The 16070-nt window shown below is 46.7% G+C and overlaps 5 protein-coding genes across 5 annotated transcripts; 2 read left to right on the top strand and 3 right to left on the bottom strand.

Annotated features, from left to right (window-relative positions):
• Positions 1–33: 33 nt before the first annotated feature.
• BDCG_16155 (uncharacterized protein) lies at positions 34–295 on the bottom strand (the record flags this gene model as incomplete). The annotated part of the gene is made up of 2 exons (XM_045425415.1): positions 34–130; positions 201–295. 2 exons carry the CDS (start codon positions 293–295, stop codon positions 34–36), a joined length of 192 nt encoding a protein of 63 aa, XP_045279201.1.
• Positions 296–1824: 1529 nt separating this feature from the next.
• On the bottom strand, positions 1825–7727 carry BDCG_00515 (CAMK/CAMKL/PASK protein kinase). The gene is made up of 4 exons (XM_045416025.1): positions 6996–7727; positions 6377–6557; positions 3335–6291; positions 1825–3213 (listed from the first exon to the last, which is right to left on the bottom strand). Exons 1-4 carry the CDS (start codon positions 7051–7053, stop codon positions 2891–2893), a joined length of 3519 nt encoding a protein of 1172 aa, XP_045271840.1. The 5' UTR covers positions 7054–7727; the 3' UTR covers positions 1825–2890.
• A 330-nt stretch (positions 7728–8057) lies between these two features.
• Positions 8058–11182, bottom strand: BDCG_00514 (TBC domain-containing protein). Its single transcript, XM_045416024.1, has 6 exons — positions 10913–11182; positions 10738–10855; positions 10512–10670; positions 9927–10444; positions 9733–9875; positions 8058–9675 (listed from the first exon to the last, which is right to left on the bottom strand). Exons 1-6 carry the CDS (start codon positions 10933–10935, stop codon positions 8510–8512), a joined length of 2127 nt encoding a protein of 708 aa, XP_045271839.1. The 5' UTR covers positions 10936–11182; the 3' UTR covers positions 8058–8509.
• BDCG_00513 (uncharacterized protein) lies at positions 11132–13414 on the top strand. The gene has a single exon (XM_045416023.1). The coding sequence runs from the start codon at positions 11538–11540 to the stop codon at positions 12981–12983; it is 1446 nt and encodes a 481-aa protein (XP_045271838.1). The 5' UTR covers positions 11132–11537; the 3' UTR covers positions 12984–13414.
• A 222-nt stretch (positions 13415–13636) lies between these two features.
• Positions 13637–16010, top strand: BDCG_00512 (yippee zinc-binding protein Moh1). The gene is made up of 3 exons (XM_045416022.1): positions 13637–13895; positions 14085–14933; positions 15088–16010. Exons 2-3 carry the CDS (start codon positions 14835–14837, stop codon positions 15319–15321), a joined length of 333 nt encoding a protein of 110 aa, XP_045271837.1. The 5' UTR covers positions 13637–13895; positions 14085–14834; the 3' UTR covers positions 15322–16010.
• Positions 16011–16070: the final 60 nt, after the last annotated feature.

Genomic DNA, 16070 nt, shown 5'->3' with positions numbered 1-16070 from the left:
AACAACGGGAGCGAGTAGTTAACCCTATCGCCGTTATAGGGTGGGAGACACAAACCACTCACCGGGCTTGAATTCCCAACGGTAGCCACGGGATCGGAGCAAACCAAGGTCCAAGCAGCTGGATGGTGAGCTATTAGTATTATTATTGAAGATAAAATAACAAATAAATAAAAAAGGGTCAAAAACTAATGACTACTTACTGGTGGGTGCTGGTGGCAGTGGTGGTGGTAATAGTAGTGGTAGGGTAGGGTAGTGCGGTGGCAGGTGAGGTGAGCCGAGGTGGACCAGAAATCATGACCACAGGCACGTCATATCGACTTCACAAGAGCCAGATCGTGTCATACCAGCAGGTCACTAGGCTCGGGGTGAGTGATCCCTCCAAAGTAAAGACTGTATTGTATGTAGGAAAGTTTGCTCGAACTCCAGGATTTGTCAGAGCAGTGGGACTGTTGTGTCTTAGCCAGAAGAGCAAGACAAGCTTCAGCTTTGGAAGAAACAATTTGGTGGTGATGGTGGTAACCTCTAGTTAGTTGTGGCGGGGGAGAGAGAAAAAGGAACAAGAGCAGAATAGAAGACGTATTAGGAGTGGAGAGTTACAAGTAACATTCCTATGCCACCACCACCACGACGACAGCTGCATCTAATGTGGCGGCTGACAGTGATTTATTCGCTCTACTACTGTGATTATTATAGGGCGTATTATCTGTATTCCTCCCATCATAATAAAGACTCTTAAAAAGAAGCTATTTAATCACCTCCAGCTATACTTAATTACCCGGGATCCTCATATCGAAAATCCTCTTCTGCTGAGCTGTACTTACATCTCCAACTCGCCATGCCCTACCTACCCTGATTCTGTATGATAAGTTATCCCCCCCCGCAGTGTTCCTGTTAGGTTAGCTAACTTACCTAGGCAGTTAGCTAGTTATTTCTTTGTCTTCCCCTCCCCTTCTTATCGATAACGAAAACGCTGTCCTTGTAGTGTGCTTCTAGCGTGGAAATAGCTCCGTTACCCCGGCTCCTTACTCCTCCCATCCATACGCTGTACGGAGTACATGTAATGTACATGTACATAACCTAGGTATGGACGTTCCCCACTGCCGTTTATTTCTCATTGCCTGCTCTCCAAACTCCGCATCAAGCCCTATTCAATTTTGTGATATTGTATGTGTGTATGAGAGAGGGAGAGGGTTGTCAGCTGTCCAAACATTAGCATTTCACCGGCGGCATGTGATTTCTACTTAAAGTTCTAATTCCAAAGTTTAGTTAGTAACCCGCGAATAGACAATGAGGGCTTATTATTAATAAACACGAGCGAAAACGGCACCTGAAGGTTCCTACAGGTTCCCGTATATGGTTACTCTGCCAAAAAGGCCATTGTCGAGCCTTTCTTTCAATGTTGCAAGTTCTGGCGTATGCTCTTTGGAGAAGGCCGGGATCCGATCCGCTTGCTCTTCTTGCCCGCATTATTATTTAGGGAACACAATGTCTTGATCTCAAACGTAGTGAGTAAGTTACGGAGTAGATTTCGTTAGGCTAGCAGCTAGTTTTATCTTCTAACTAATACGGAGGTGTGGAACATTTGTACTTGTACGTCCTTACAAACACTAGTAATTTAAGTGGTAAAGAGAATACCATCCTCCCGGGCTCTGCTTGACGTCTGTTGTGCCTATTGCTCAGCTGACTGGGCACTATTATTTATTATTGAGTGCCTATTCTTTAGGGCCTGAGCCCCTTAAACATTGAATGTGCGCGGGCCGGCGCAATTTGAATCCAGTACTGCAATTTCAATTTCTAACGTGTGCAAGACTTTCTGTTCCACACCTCCGTATATACCATAGCATTGATAGGTGGTAAGTCTAGATATATGTAGACGAAGATGTGTGTGTGTGTGTGTATGTGTGTATGTGTGTATGTTTGTACGTCCGTGGAGAGGAAAGTCACACAATGTCATATCCATATATATATATATATATTTATAGCTAATTTCCCATTCTTACGAATAGAAAAGGGTCGCTGTGGAGGACAGGAACAGACACAACAAAAACAAAACAAAACAAATAAAAAATAAAATAACTCAATAGTTATAGCTTAACAGTTATCTAATCTATCTATCCCAGTTATAGTTACCGGCTGCAGGCGTTAAGATATAAAAGGGGGAAAAAAGGGAGAAGAACCCCCCCCCCAAAAAAAAAGAAAAGAAAAGAAAGAGAAAGAAGAAAAAAATCAAAATCAAAATCATATACAATGATATTGTGTTTTTTGAAGGAAACAGAGGCTGGATGGAACAAGTACCATGGCCCTTGGGGAGATGATGGTGATGATGATGAAAATGAACAATGGCGCCGAACGGGATACTGAAATAAAGAGCGATGGCGATGAGATGCGTGAGAAAGCTGTTTGTGTGCCCTGTGGATATCGACTTCTTCAAACATGCTAGGAATCTTTCCTATTCTTTTTTTCTTTTTTCTTTTTTCTTTATTTTTTATTGGGGGGCCTTGAAATTGCTTCCTCAATTCCATTTTCCATTTTCCATTTTTCTCCATTTTCCCTTTTTCTTGATTCTCCTTCCCTTTCCCGTCCCCTGAACCCACCTCGTCCTACAGCCAAAATGTTATGCATAACGCAACATACACTCGTTGGCCACTATTGCCATTTGTGCACGCGAAGAAGTTCCCCGAAAACTATCAAATCAATCCCACCCGTCGTTGCTGCTGTGGTCGTCGTCGTCAATCGTTATCTTGTCGTTGAGTTGTCGTCCCCTGGGCTTCTTCCAGAGAAGTCACCAGGCACGGGTACGTATATCAAGGACACATGTTGTAGGTCCATAGCAAAATTTTCAAACTCTTTTCTTTTTGATTTTTTGTCTACACATTTAATCTTCCTATGTTTATTTAACAACAGTAGGACCGTCCTCAACCTTTGTAGCCACGGCAGTTGCCAATGAAGCAGGCTTCATCCACGGGTGCTGCATGACTCCTTCGATAGTGAGACGCTGATCAACGTCCCGATCAAGCATTTGGCGAATCAAATCGATACATTCTTCCGAGAAGGGTAGATAGGGGACGCGCAGCGGGTGATCAAGGATCTCGTCGATATTGTAGAAGGGGTTCTCTTTATAGACGATGGTGTAGAGGAGGATACCCAGGGCCCAGACATCTTGTTCCTTGCCGCCGTAGGATTTACCTTGGAGGACTTCGGGGGCAGCATAGTCTATTTCACGTGGTATTATATCAGTTACTATTTGTGTTCTAAGAGTGCAAAGAAAGGGGGGACGCTGTATCATCAAGAATTTTTAAAAGGATCTTATAGTAACAAACGATTTTTCACGTACCTATTGTACCAACAAAGACGTCAAAAGGACCTTTGCTGATATAAGCTGCGCTCCCAAAGTCGATCAGTTTTATCCTCCCCTCCCCATCAAGAATGACATTCTCGTCCTTGATATCACGATGAACAACATGTGCTTTGGTATGGAGGTGATGAATTGCATCGACGACCTGGTAGAAGATATTCCTGCATTCATCCTCGTCCATTTTCGATCGCAGCTCAATGTAGTCAAACAGATCCATGCCAGGAAGCCCATGGGGGACCATCTCGATGTAGTAGTTGGTATCGTCCTCAAAGAAGCCCTTCATTTCAACGATGTTAGGGTGTCGTAGGCCGTCGCGGCGCAAGTAATCCAGTACATGAATTTCCAAAGGTACGGTTCCGAGGCGTCGATCTCGCGTCCAGGTATCGACCAGAATCCGCTTCTTTGTTACATACTTTAGTACTACCTTACTTGCCGGGTTTCTCTTGCAGCGGGCCAGTTTCACTTGCCCGTACGCGCCTTGGCCCATTTCCTCCAGGATGACATATTCTGATATCGATTTCTTTTTTGGCATCTCTTTCTTTGTTGCTGCGCTTCGTACTTCAGGCACTGGTTGTACGGGTTTGTCCGTCAGAGGTTCCGATGCAGCTTCGTTTAGCTGCCTTGATAATAGCGATAGCTGAGCTTGGTTCTCAATAAATGGCGAATCGACGCGGGGGGGTTCGATTGCAGGTAGCGTCGGTGACCGCTGGCCAGGGGAAAGCTGTGGTGGGAGAGACGGGGATCTCGCTGAGAGTGGTTGAAGTTGTTGGTTTTTCTCCTGCATTGAGGAGTGAAGTTGTCGTGAATAGGTTATCCACAGTGCATATACAACTTCAGTAACGGCAACAGGCGCTCCATTTTCATCATCTACCGTTGAGTGCTCGCTGATATCGGATGTTGAGTTTGCGGGGAATATGGTTTCACTTTTAACAACGCGCAATTGAACATCCACCATAATCTCCGCTCCGTCGCGGTGACGAGATGGAAGACCAGAAGGTCTTGAAAATAAGGACGCAGCTTTCGTTTTCCCGTCCCGAATGACCAACAACGCTCTTGCTCTCCGGAAGCTATGTTCGGGTATCACCATTCCATCAACTAAGGACACATCATCTTCTTCCGTCAAAATGTTGAGGTATTCATCAAAGTATGGGATCAAGTCCGTAACCTTGAGATCTTTGAGATGCTCCTGACCAAAAAGGGCGGCGGAAAAAACAGAATTGGCGCTGATAACGTCCAGAGTTGTTGCCGATAAAACCACAATTCCGGCAACGTGTGGGAAATGGGAGATACGGAGATGATGAGGACTCGATAATTCGGTAATAGTAATCGGGATGGAGGCTTGATTCCGTGTCAAAGCGGTAAAGTATTTCAGCTCGACAATCCTTCTAAACACATCTTCTCCAAAATTCTCCTGCTGGGGTCGTGGGACGTTTGGAATAATATCCGTGATGTGGATCCCTGATTTGAGCATATTTGCACCCCAAATTGGCTCGATATCACCCTGACTTTCGAGTAGTCGTCCGCCATCGTCAAAGCGTAAATGAACCGTGTTTTCTACAATTTCTTCCAGTACCCAGATTAACCCCCCTCGCTTTTCGATAACCCAAACGCTTGCTGATCCTGTTACTCCATTTCGCTTCAGGATCGGTACGACGTCACCGCACAGCAAAACGCCACGAGATTTATTGGAAGAATGATTCATTTTCTTCGCAGATCTTTGGCCATAGGGAGTAGAACCACTGCCATCCTCGGTTTTCGCTCTTCGAGCGTTCGTCGCGTGTGAAGGGGATTTACTGAGTAATTGCGCAGTTACACCGTTCCCCATACCTAGAGATGCCGTATTGACGGTGTTTATTTTCAATTTGTCCGGCGAATCGGGTTTTCCTATATTATCTAGAGAAGGCTTCCGCAATTTCGACTCCAGCCACTGCCTTCTCTCCTTTTGGACAAGGTTTAGGATACTCAGCTTTTTGATGTCAGCTTCTGTCACACCAAAGCCCAGACATGCAAGATCATTAGCAGCGAGAATTGTCCAGGGCGCTGTTGATCCTGTTGTGAACACCGCCTGCGAAACCGGAAACCATTTACTACTATGAGTGTGAACGCTTGAAGCACCACCGCCACCTAGACCATACAAGATGCCACCATGAGAGAGCGTCTCGCCAGCCGAGTAGGGCTGGGCTAGGGCCTCCGTGAGTTTATTTTGAAGTGCAACTGACCCCAGGTCCGTATATGTTCGCTTTAGACTGACACGCCTTGATGAAGGAACAGACTTCATTCCCCGTTTTTGGGGTGTTATATGGTCATCTGCAATAGGACTTAAATATTGACTTTCCTCAAGAATTTGTCGGGGTGACGCAGGGCCATTCCGAGATGAAGTTTCACCGGTAGTTCGCGATAGGGACCCGGTGGTTGCGAACGCCTTTTCAAATATATTAGCCCCTTCCATGTCTGGCGGACCGGTGAGAGGGCCTCCTGCTAAACCCGAATTCACAGGCTGGTTTTCGCCACGATCCAGCAGATTCGCCTTAGAAACCAATTCCATCATGCTCTGAATTTCTGCGTCCCCGCTGAGTCGAGCCTGGGCATTGGCAAGGTGAACATTGCTCGCTGCAAAACCAAACCGATCTTTCATGAAGTCAATCGACCTTTTCAGTACATTTTGCCGATTGTGCAGGAATTCTTCAGATTGTTGGGCGAAGGAGAACGAATGGAGGGACTCGGAAGGGAAGCGATGCAAATCCTCTAGGCCAGGCGTAGACCGATCTGTTGAGAAATGCATTGATGGTGACCGAGACGACGCCACACTTTGCGAAGCGATCGAAGCGATGGGGGAGGTGAAGGTGGAATTCGATGTGTTCGGGAGAGTAGGAGCTTGTCTGATGCGTTGCAAGCCCGATGGACCGAGCCCGTGTTCATGTTCGAGCAGAGGCGACCTGTAAAGAGGGGATAAGTTTATGAACACTTTCTCACAGACGGTAAATCTCGAAAAAAAAAAAAGGATGTAGAGACAATACGGACCTTGAGATGTAGTCATATTCCAAGGAGCTAGCATCTAATGACTGCCTCTTTTGCGAAAAGCCCGTATCATCTGTAGTTCGCAAGGAAAGACTTTCCCTTGACCGGTTTGCAGGCCCTGGCGGTGGCATTAACGACGAAGGAGTCTGTTGTCCCGGAGGAGACGAGAGAGGACTGGGCTCGCCTGTCTCAAAGCTCGTCAGTAACACGTCCGGAATTTATTCATTTCGCCTCTTAGAGAAAAGGTTTGCCTGTCGCTGTGATCAAAACCATTCGATTTGGTGGTCCCTGGATTGCACTTTAGTTCTCCCCTTGAAACGAAGGCGGGGGTTTTGGCGTCTTCCACATGCTAAAACTACATCTTCCCGGGTTAGGGAGCAAGATGTAAATAAATTTTTGGCCTTCGCTCGATCCATGTCTTACTTTCACCTGTAGAACAGTCCAGTTCCTCTCTGAACCCACCACCGCATCCCGCAGCGACAGCAGACTATGCGGGCTTCTTCTTCAACATCTTTCCCTTTTTAAGAGGGGTAGTAGGAGTACTCAATAAAATGCTCCCCGCAGCGGAAGTCTCACACACAGAAGAAGAACAAACAGATCAACAGAACAAGCTTGCACTAACCATCATCCTCAACTGTACGCCGCTCCGACGACCCCATGATGTCCGACAACGGAGCCATGGACAGACAGCTTCGGGGGGTTGCTATAAAGCCTCAGGCTAGGCGTGGTGGATGTGGACCGCCCGCGCTATCGATCAGATGTGTCAAGACGACATGTGTTGCGGTTTTTCTCGCACGCTGTGGTTAGGGCAAGGGAGGAAATCGCCGCAGGGTAAGGTTGATCAGGCGTCACGGGCTTCAAAGTAGGATCAAATAGAGGTTCTGATGCTGTTTTTTTGGCTGGTTTTCGAGTGGCGTTGGGAAGGGATGTCTGAGGAAGAGGAGGAAGCGAGGATTGCAGGCTCAACTGCTGCGATGGCTGGTGATATTTAGAGAGGGTTAAAGAAAAGCCGTTCAAAGTTTGATGTCTGCTGCAGTGTTGGCGGCAGGTTGACTTTGGTTGGCAGCGGGTTGGGCGGTTCTGGAGGTTCGAGAGAGAGTTTATGTCTGCGGCTTGCCATGGGTTGTTGCATATTTAATAACGAACTAAATGATTAATTTTTATGTATTTAACTACCTACACAGCACTCTACGGAGTACAGAGTAGCTACTGTACAGTAAAAGAGTAGCAGAGATCGTTGTTTGCAGCAGCAGCAATAGGAGTGACTCTACCTAGCTATCTAGAAGGAAAAAATAACAAAACAAAATAACTTGACTGCTCTCCTCTCAAGTCATGGGCTGTTTTTCGAAGAAAGGAACATACAAATTTTGCCACTCCCGTCCCAGACGAACAAACAGGGCGACCGTTAGATAGTTAGTTATACGAGAAGACCGTGGGGCAAGGCAGCGGCAGAACCAACTCGACCCCCTGTGCCACCGGCCTTTGAACTAAACTCCAGTGGCTGAGCTTCCCCCCGCGGATGCACCAACTCTCCCACGCCAGTTGGAGGGGTTAGCTTGAGATAGGATAGGATAGAGTGCATTCATTACAAGAACTGGGCAGAGCAACCATGTACCTGCATCAGTTGCCTGGTATCGACTCTGGGATTTTTAAATGCTCTGCTCTCATGCTCACCCTCAAATCCAATGGAGGAGTTAACTAGTAGCTGAACCTATTTGTGCTGAGTTTTGCAAAACATTGCAAGAGTCACTAGCTCTTCTCCTAGGAGCCATGGATGGAATGACTGCACATGACTTCACGGTTTCCTATACATGTGCGGCAGAGCTAAATTTAAATGGCTGGAAGTTTAAAAAAATTGAGTGGGTAGGAGGAGAGCCTCATGGAAATATGAAAAGGTGCAAACAAAATTCTTTCATAAGGTCATTCATCGCGAAAATTGTAATCTAGAAAAACATAACTGCGCTCCTCAATCTACCTCCCGTACGTTCCATCTCTATAAAACAATGTATGGGTTATCAATTGCTGAGACAGAAAGAGCACGTAATTCGAATGGATGCGAACGCCTCGTTGAATTAAAACGAGCTGAAACCGCCAACCCCTAGAGCTTACAATGTTCACAAACAGACATTACCACAATTAGGACGATTTGGATGCTATCCCGCGTAAGCTATTTAAGACAACACCATCCTCTTCGTCTCCGGCTAGCTTCCTCACATCACCCCGGTTATCTCCAAATAGCGTGCCTATACTCCGACTCTGCTCCGGAGGCGCAGACACAGACGTCACAAATCCTGAACGCTCTTTGCTATCGCCTAGCATCCACGAAAATGGTGACTGTGCAATGGGCGCGCGGGCTGCCCGTGCTGCCGGTCGCAAGGGCACCGGTTTAATGATATCTGCAGACTCTGCGTCTCTCGTTTTAGGCAGGGCGTGGCATGCTGGCTTTTTCTCTAGCTTTCGTTCGCCGTTGGGATTGTTATTTTCTTTGCTCACCGCGGCTGCCGGTTTTGTCACACGTTCTCTGAAAACAGGATCACTGGAGCGCGCTCTAGCAGCTGCCTGCGTGGTTGATTTCCTTTCATCGAGGATTGGCATCGTTGGGTCTGCTAGGTACACTTGCACAAATTGCATTTTAGCCAAGGCAAGATCGATAGCTTCAGTGTTAGACTTGTTTGGATCCTCTTGTTGAGTGCGTAGCTCGTTGATGGCGTCGCCCAACATTCCGGCCAGAGCCTGGCTCCGGCTCTCTAGAGCGGAAATTCGAGCATTTAACCTACGTACTGTCGCTAGGCTGACATGTGGAGGGCTGGGTGAGTCGTGGGGCGGGCTTTCTGTGCGTCGGGGTGCCGGAGTACTTGCGCTGGACTGGATGTTTTGAATATTGCGTCTGGCTTCAACCATTGCGCCTCGAACAACTTTCGTTACACCCCATCCCTCTGTACGGCGGTGCAGCCCCTGTGACACGTCCTGGAACAAAGAATCAAGTCGTCGTTGGTGGCTTTGCACTGGAGAAAGGCTCGGGGACGGAACTTTATTCGGCGCATTGCTGGGTTCTCTGGTCGTGGGTTTCTTCTTCCTGCGAGACGAGAATTGCGGGACTGCATTTAGACTTGGTGGTTTGTACTGCTTGTTTGGATCAGGTACCTTTCCTGAATATTTCTGTATAAGTAATGTTGCACCTTCGCAATTTAGATGTTTTTCAAGAAATAAGCCATCTTCCACGAAAGTTACTGGCTTGTAGGGGATTGGCGCAGGGTATCTGAGCAGCAGTGCTAGGGCAGATGAGTAATCGGCATCGAGCACTAAAGAGGTTCTATCAGCAATCAACATTCAGAACAATTCAACATGTAAATGCTTACATTGCCACCTAATCCGTAGAAGCATTGCGACGCAAACGTCATCAATGAGTTCGAGTCTCATATTTTCGGCAAATAGTACATCCCATATATTCAGCACTTCGTGGAACGAAAATTCTCGCCCAAATAACAGACGTATCCAGCGACTATCAAAGATCAGCAACAACGCAGGACTTTCAAGTTTTACCAATACTCACGTTAGGAATATTTGGGGCAGTATTTCTGTGATTTGTAGATGATCTGCCAATTCTGGGTCAACAGCTCTGAGTAAGGCCTGGTGGATATGCTCGCTTCGCGAAACGATGGGCGAAACATCTGATCGGACCCCAGGTACCCTTCCGGCCTCTTGTTCATAAAATAACTTTGCTGTCTGCATGATAGCACAGAAGATGGTGAAGGCATCATGTTCCATATAGTCCATATCGAGGACTTGTAGCATCAAATCCTCCGAACCAGTATCGGAGGCTGAAACAACTGTGGTTTTTTTGTCGATTGCATCGTGTTCTACAACCCACAGAACAGGCGCGAGTAGCTCATGCATGCCCTGTCGGTACCCAAGATCGGCATTCAATTTTGTGTATATGAACAGTATATCCAGCATCCGTGCCTTCGTCTTGGGCTCGCGAAAGAAATAGTTTTCCTGCATACATCTTTCCACATCCTGGTATATTTCCGCCCTTATGGTTTCATCTCGCCGGAGGGTTTGCCAAGGAGACTATGGGAGGAATGTGTTAGACACAGGTTGACGGATTACCATTTGTTGCAAGGGGGTGCAGGCACACCTCATCGTCTTCCGCTAATGGATCTACTGTAGATGGAAGGTCATCTGGATGTTCTATATACCGCAGGAAGTGTTCCCGGAGGGATTGATAGGCAGTCCTGGAGTTGGATATCTCTGCAGGCCATGAAGCGGTATCGAGGTTTTGGTGAACTAGAAACGCCTGGTCCTTTGTTTAGCAATAAACTGTAGACGAACATGCGGCTTCACTCAGGTTGAATATTACTGACCTTCCAGCAAACCGATCTCAACCCATCTTGACATAACTTGTCACCGTCCTTGCTCTTCAATTCCTGCTTAAGCTCGGCTAACGAGGATCTGCCGCTGAAGAGCGAATGCCAACGCTTCCTTCGAAATGTATTAGCAGCGAGAAAAATAATAATAAAGGGGAAACATAGACAATACCGAGCTTCCTCCACAGTTTTCATGGCATCGTCGGACTATGGTTTTATATTTCTGCTTCCTTCTTTGACCTTGCTGTTTAGTAGTGACGTTGAGGTGGTGCGAGTTCTTAGCGGCTTCTCGAGAGCTGATCCCGGAAGCCTTTTTAGCTTCACGAGTTCCTCTAATGGTTGATGGCTAAATCAGCCAATCATGGTTCACCTAAAGAACCGTACTCACCTAACGAACCGTACTTTCAAGTTAAGTATTGGGAGAGAATGTATTGGATTGAATACGCCGCATAGAGTCGAATATTGGCAGCGTTTAGCTTTCGGCGTTGATGATTATATAAGCGGTTTCTTGCGATCACATCAGGGATCGGTCTTGGCATTGTGTCACTCACCTCAATCAACATCCCCAACTACCTGGGGAAACTCTATCTTCACAGAACAACTTTGACAAAACGGGAACTTTTAAGTAGGATCCTAGGTGAATATCTTGCGCGCATAATTAGTGCGAGACTATTTAAGGGTGCAGATTACCATCGTGATGAGGGGGGCGCTGGCTTCGAATAGCTCTCTCGACGGGATCGCGGAAAAGTCGAAGCTTGATATCTACTTCGACTACTCCGTATTTATGAATAACTGCCATGTCTGCCGATCTTCTGGCAGCTTTCGGTGAACCGAATGTTACCGCACAGTCGGACCAGTCATCCCAGCAGCCGCGTCGTGAGAACGATCGAGCCTCGCGTTTCTTTGATTCAGACGACACTCGAGGAGCCTGGGGTTCATTCTTATCCACCTCACGAGAAGCCCGCACCGCAAGCAAAAACAATAGTGAACGGAATTCCAGATCCCACACGCCTGTACCAGAGGTAAAACCAGCTCAGATAGCGTCTACCTCTTCAAGCAAAGGTCTCTGGCGAGAGGAAGGCGGCACGGACGTATTATTTGATGCGTTTACGGAAGATGTGACAAATGACGATGATACGGATGATTGGGGAGAGTTTGAAACAGCAAATCCACCTGAGGGAAACACTAACAACGGCAATGCTGGTGATTTACTTGACTGGGATACTGGCAACAATACTGCCTCGAATACCGCTTTACCAGCGATAGAAGCCACAACTGAACAATTTCAGCAGCAGTCGTTGCTTGATTTATTCCCCTCTAATGCTAGGACAGATGACAAAAAAGCAACCGAGGTGGTAGCGCCTGATATCAGTCCCTGGGACAAGGGCTGGACAAAGTTCGAAGAAAGTATTTGTAGTAACGTCGTTCCGTCAAAACCTGAACAATCGGACGATGATGACTGGGGAGATTTCAAAGACCCTGCTCTGACCGAAGATGCAATTCCTACAACCAGTATGGAACCATCAAGACCCATCGCCCGACCGACTGAGGTGATGAAACCAGATGCAAAAGAACCAATATCTACACAAATCCCAATACCATCCACCGCGCCAACGAAATCTACTACTTTCCAACATCGCCCAATGAATATCCCCCCGCCATCAATTGTTCTGCCTCTATTTCCCCCGCTCCTAGAAGAATATTATCAAAAAGTCGTCAAGTGCAAGAAAACGGAGACGAAAGACACGAAGCTAGCTTCTTCCCTCGAGCTCGATTTGAAGGTCATGGCACGCATCCTAGCGGGGCGTACACTTCGTTGGAAACGAGACACCGTGTTAAGTCAGAGCATGAAGATTGGCCCCGCCTCCGTAAAGGCCGGGGGGATGAAGCTCAATAGCGTGAATAAAAGCGAAAACGTGAAAGAAGAGAAAGAGGCCGTCGAGGTCCTTGAAGTGTGGCGCAAACGAAGTAGTTACTTGAACTCGTTCATTTTGTCCGCTGGTGGGCGTGCGGTGCCTGTTTTACCAAATAACGTGCAAGTGAAGACGGGAACGGTTGAAGAGGACGGGGCTTTCAAGGCATCGCATCCGTGTGGACTATGTGGGTTGAAGCGGGATGAGAGGATTCCTAAAATTGATGGGATTGTTCACGACAATTTCGGAGAGTGGTGGATCGAGCTCTGGGGGCATACGGATTGCAGAAACTTCTGGGAGGCTAATTGTGACAGGCTACATCAACGTTGAGCGAATTTGTGTCGTCAATATAACGAGGGGGGGCGAAGGGGGAGAGAAGGGGGGTGGTTCTAAGGCTATGCTGCTTGCCTTTTTCTGGTCGAGTTAAACCTATGCACGACCTTGGATACCAATGGTTAATTTGCTTTTTGCCAATGCAAAAAAAGCAGCAGCGTTGGGCATTATTATCTACCAGACCTGGCTCTTGAACTATTTCAGTTGAGTGAGAATGTTTAATATATTAAGAAGATATTTAATAATAAGACCTTTGGTTCTTGATTTTTGGGATGAATTCGAGACTGCAAAAATAATTACCAAAATCGGGCGACAATTCAGGGGTAGGGTCCCGCTGCTGTTGATGATGATGTCATATCTATCATAAGCGGTCGGTCTAAACAGCCAGCCGAAAGGCTCAGAAAACATCATACTGTAAATCTAAGGGGATACTTTAATATAGTTATATATTCTAGAGTGCACTCCGTAGTCCCTAAATAGCTGGTAAGAGTGCCTGCATATGTAGTTTGTTCGTTTTGTACATTTACAGATTGCAATTTACATTTCGTCATTTTGAGGCTTTGCTCTTGCTCCGGCGCATAGTTAGGTAACGTTAAGTACGGAACAACATTCCTCCCCCAGCCAGCAGCGGTAACTAACTTATTATAATTCTTGTTGCCAACTTCCGCTGGACGGGCGGTGATCCAGTGATCCAGTGACCGCTGCTTAATAAAACACGCCCGGTGTCCAAACGATCCGTTACATCCCCCCCATACATCTCATCTATCCTATCCTATCATGGACTGTGTGACCAGCTGCAGCGTGAATTACTTGGTCAACCCCAATCAACAAGCGGACTTTTTCAACGCTACATAGCCTACGATCCCTTGCCACGACGACGCTAGTCGTTAGCAGTTAGTTAGTTGGTTGGTTCGTTCCAGCGCCGTTCCCCCCCCATCCCCATCCCCATGGGTCGTTATCATTATCGCTTCCTCCTGCGGCTCCTGCTGCCTCCTCTCTCCCTCCTTGCCCTGATCCCTCAGCAACTCACATTCTGTTTTCTCCTTACCTGCTGGATTTTTGGTCAAAATCGGGAAATTAACGAAAAGTGGCCCGTAGTATCTATCTAGCTATCTTATCTATCGATCTATCCACCCATCTTCTACTAAACCGGCCAGTTTCCTCCAAGTTTCCAGCGCTTCTTCTGTCCGTCGATCAAGCAGGCTCAGACTTCAGCATACCTCGACATATCCCTCAAAACCATACCGGCAGCACAAGTCGTTTTTTGCCTCAGCTACCTTATTTATCCGTAGCAAGAGGGCCGCCGCCTCTGTGTCTTGCTGTGAAAGCGAACTGCTATCTACAGTACCCGGGCAGCCCCAGAGCTTCTCTTTGACTGCCTCTGGTAGGGACAAGAACTGGCAACCTCTGTGGCAAGACCTACTCTTCATACCGAGCGATAGTAGCCGGGAGCATTTTCCTTCGACAGGGAAACCCGCAGGGAACGGCAGCTAGAGCTAAATCTTCGTGTGCTGTGACGAGACTTAAATTCCCAGAGCGCTCCTCTCATACACCATCATTGTCATCATCTCATCCTCACAGATCATCCACCAAAGAGCTAGACCTCTGTACAAGAAACTATTTTAATACTTGTCATCTTCACTTACTTTGAACGAGAACTCAGCTGCTTTTTCCTAATTGCAGCTTGTTTCTTCTACTTGATAAGAAACTTACATCCAGGCTACCTCAGCTCCTCCTCGAGAATTTAACAGTATTATCGAGAAAACTACTACTTTGTTTTCTCGTGACAACTGACGTGGAGCCTGTCACTGGTTTTGTGCAGGCGAACAGTGGCGGCTGCCCTTCGCGATGGGTCTTTCATACAACATCTACCTCTCTTCTAATAAGATCTTCGGATGCAAGACCTGCAAAACCCACTTGGCCGATTATCACGATATCATCAGCCGAGTTAGTAGCACCTTGTCCCTCCCTTGTCCTCAGCCATACCTGCCTCTCTAGCTGTCTCTCATTCTCCATAAAATAATCCCCCCTCTTACCCCTCCTATCCTTCTTATTCTTTCGTAGCACTCAACAGAGACTAACATGACAACTCCAAAAATAGAATTTCCGTGGCCAACATGGCAAAGCCTTCCTCTTCAATAGCGTTGTCAACATAACCCAAGCCGAAGCTGTAGAGCGCAGCATGACGACTGGCCGACATGTTGTTCGAGACATTATGTGCCGGCAGTGCAAAGAGACAGTCGGGTGGAAGTACGACAAGGCATACGAAACCGCCGAGAAATACAAAGAAGGCAAATTCATCCTAGAAGCGGAGCTACTGTGTATGGTGTACTAGAATCGTTTTTGACTCGGACTTGAACTTTCCTTTCATTTCAACTTTTTTTTCTTCCCAAGGGACCATTTAGCCTCGATTACCATGGTGGTACGGAACAGTCGATCGGGCCGTACTTGTATGCGTGGTTTTCAGAACCAGCCCTTGATGCACGATCGGGACCTTAGAGAGAACAACATACCAACATATCATCATCGGGCACGGCGAAAGAGGTATTGCATTGTTGGATTGGATTTGGCTTTGATTTTTATTTGGGCGTTTCCCTCTATTTTTCTCCTGATTTGTCGAGACTTTTGTCATTCTTAATTACGTGCTTTTTCTTTTTCTTTCTTTCTTTCTCTTTTTTTTTCTTTTTTTTTCTTTTTTTTCTATTAGCAAGCCTGTAAAATGGCGTTGCAATTGGAGTCTGGGTTTCGGGAGTTTTCTATTTTATTAATCTCAACCGGGGATGGTGGAATTCGCGCAGGATTCTTTTTGTTATCTGTTTTCGCCGTGACTGGAACCGCTCCTCTGTTTTCCCTTCAAACGCTCAGCTCAGATATTAAGGATTTATTCTCATGTCTACCTCTCCCTTCTCAGCTTCGCTCTGGTCTGACTCCCAAATGCTCTTTGAAGTGTGTAAAGAAGAAAGGAGATTTGAAATTATTTTATTTATTTATTTATTAATATATTTACCTAAATCTGACCCACCCTGCATTTTTACAAAATTCTACTTTTTGGGACGCGATCAGCTCCTCCAGCATGAGAAGTAC

This window comes from Blastomyces dermatitidis (assembly GCF_000003525.1).
Source record: "Blastomyces dermatitidis ER-3 genomic scaffold supercont1.1, whole genome shotgun sequence".
In the NCBI taxonomy this organism is placed as follows: domain Eukaryota; kingdom Fungi; phylum Ascomycota; class Eurotiomycetes; order Onygenales; family Ajellomycetaceae; genus Blastomyces; species Blastomyces dermatitidis.
The sequence above is the reverse complement of the archived record's forward strand: the minus strand, read 5'-3'. Positions and strand labels throughout refer to the sequence as shown.